Below are 1939 nucleotides of genomic sequence, written 5' to 3'. Positions count from 1 at the left end.
AAAATGAGTGATGGTTTACTGGCATGGAATATGAAATTAGCAAAATAATAGCAAAGGCAAGAAAACCCCTATAATGTTGATGAAACAGCAGTGTCTGTTATAATTTCGTGAGTTATGAAACAAAATACCAATGAAATGACTAATTTCATCCCTTTAAGCAACTCTTCTGTGTCACGACGCATTGGGGAAATGGCAGATGATGTAGAAAAACAATTGATAGCCCATTTGCAAGTGAAACAGTTTGCCCTTCAACTTGATGAATCTACTTTAAGAGATAATGAGGCCATTTTATAAGCATATGTTAGGTTTAACAGTGATGAAGGACCCAAAGAGGAAATGCTTTTTGCTAGAAGTCTTGTGACAGACACAAAAGGTGAAACTATTTTTGCTTAAGTTGTTACTTATTTCCAGGAAAACAACATTTTTCCACTCAAAAATATAATCGCTTGTGCTACTGATGGTGCACCTTCGATGGCAGGCAGATACAAAGGTTTTATTGCACATTTAAAAAAAGCTGTCTCGCAAGTATTTTGTATTCACTGCGTGATACACCGCCAACACTTAATTGCAAATAAAATGAGTGCACGTCTGCATGATTCCCTTACTGTCGTAATACAAGGAGTTAACCATATTAAATCAAATTCTCTCAGAGACCGCCTTTTTCATGAATTATGTAAGCAAAATGGAGAAGAGTTCGAGCGGCTTGTATTACATACAGAGGTGAGATGGCTATCAAAGGGGAATTGTCTTCAGCGTTTCATTGCATTTGGGATTCTATTGTTTCCTTTCTTGCTAAAACACAACTTGGAGAACAGCTGTTTGCAAATAAATGTGATGTGTTTTTCTCATCAGATATATTTGAAAAACTGAATTCACTTAATAAACAGCTCCAAGGAAAAGATTCTGATCTGATATCTAGTAAAAGTGCTATTGCTGCCTTTATGAGGAAACTACAATTGTATATGAATAATATCAGGCGTCGTGCATTTGAACAGTTTCCTTGTTTGGCCTCTGTTAGCAGCGATTTGCAAGATGAAGATCTTGCATTATATGCTGAATATATGGAAAATATGCATGCAGATATGCAAACTCGGTTTAGTGACCTACTCATGATGGTTATACCAAGTTGGGTTTCAATTCCTTTCGAAGTTAATGTTGCCGATATAGACATATCTTTGAAAGAGCCTCTCATTGAATTACAAAGTGATGAAATTATGGAAAGTACAATGTATGGAAGACAAATGATGTTGCTACAAAAGTACCATTTGCTCTGGAATAAAGCACAGCTCTACGTTATTGCTTTTCTAATGTTTTATCTTGTTGAATCAGGATTTAGTTATGTTTCTCAACTGTTATCAAAAGCTCGCAATAGACTTGAGATTGTGAAAAGAGGAAACTTTTGACTATCATTAACATCGATAGAACCAGATATAACGAAACTCGCCGAACAACATCAACCACATGGATCTCACTGAATAAAAATGCCTACCTCTTCTTTTTTTTTTAAATTACACATTCCACTTTAACTGTTTATCAAAAATTTTAACCAGTGTACATAAATGCTGCAGTGAATTCAATTGCCTGAAGAGCTCTGATCTCCATCGGCTTGACCATGAAAGAAACATTGTAATATTGTAATACGAGATATTGGTAAATAATTATTATCACTCTAATTTAGATTATTATTATTACTTATTATCATTATTATCATAATTATTATAGTTGTTGTAGAATACTTTATTTGCATTAAATTAGTTTTCATTTAAAAATAAAGCTTAATTATATAATATTTCTTTGATTATTAAAACCTCAAAATTTATATTAGTGAACAATAGAAGATTGTCTTATGACCAATAGTTATGAAGGGGTCCACCAAGATAAAAAGAAGGGAAAAAGAGGTCCATGAGTAAAAAAAAGGTTGAGAACCACTGGACTGAAT

At 33.5% G+C, this 1939-nt stretch overlaps 1 protein-coding gene across 1 annotated transcript; it reads left to right on the top strand.

Moving 5' to 3' along the window:
• The first annotated feature begins 725 nt into the window (after nt 1-725).
• LOC145249418 (zinc finger BED domain-containing protein 5-like) lies at nt 726-1403 on the top strand. The gene has a single exon (XM_080110970.1). It carries the CDS (start codon nt 726-728, stop codon nt 1401-1403), a length of 678 nt encoding a protein of 225 aa, XP_079967096.1.
• The last annotated feature ends 536 nt before the right edge of the window (nt 1404-1939 follow it).

This window comes from Euprymna scolopes, chromosome 28 (genome assembly GCF_053919585.1).
Source record: "Euprymna scolopes isolate OS-2025 chromosome 28, ASM5391958v1, whole genome shotgun sequence".
Lineage (NCBI taxonomy): Eukaryota > Metazoa > Mollusca > Cephalopoda > Sepiida > Sepiolidae > Euprymna > Euprymna scolopes.
This window is presented reverse-complemented; position numbering and strand designations above follow the sequence as displayed.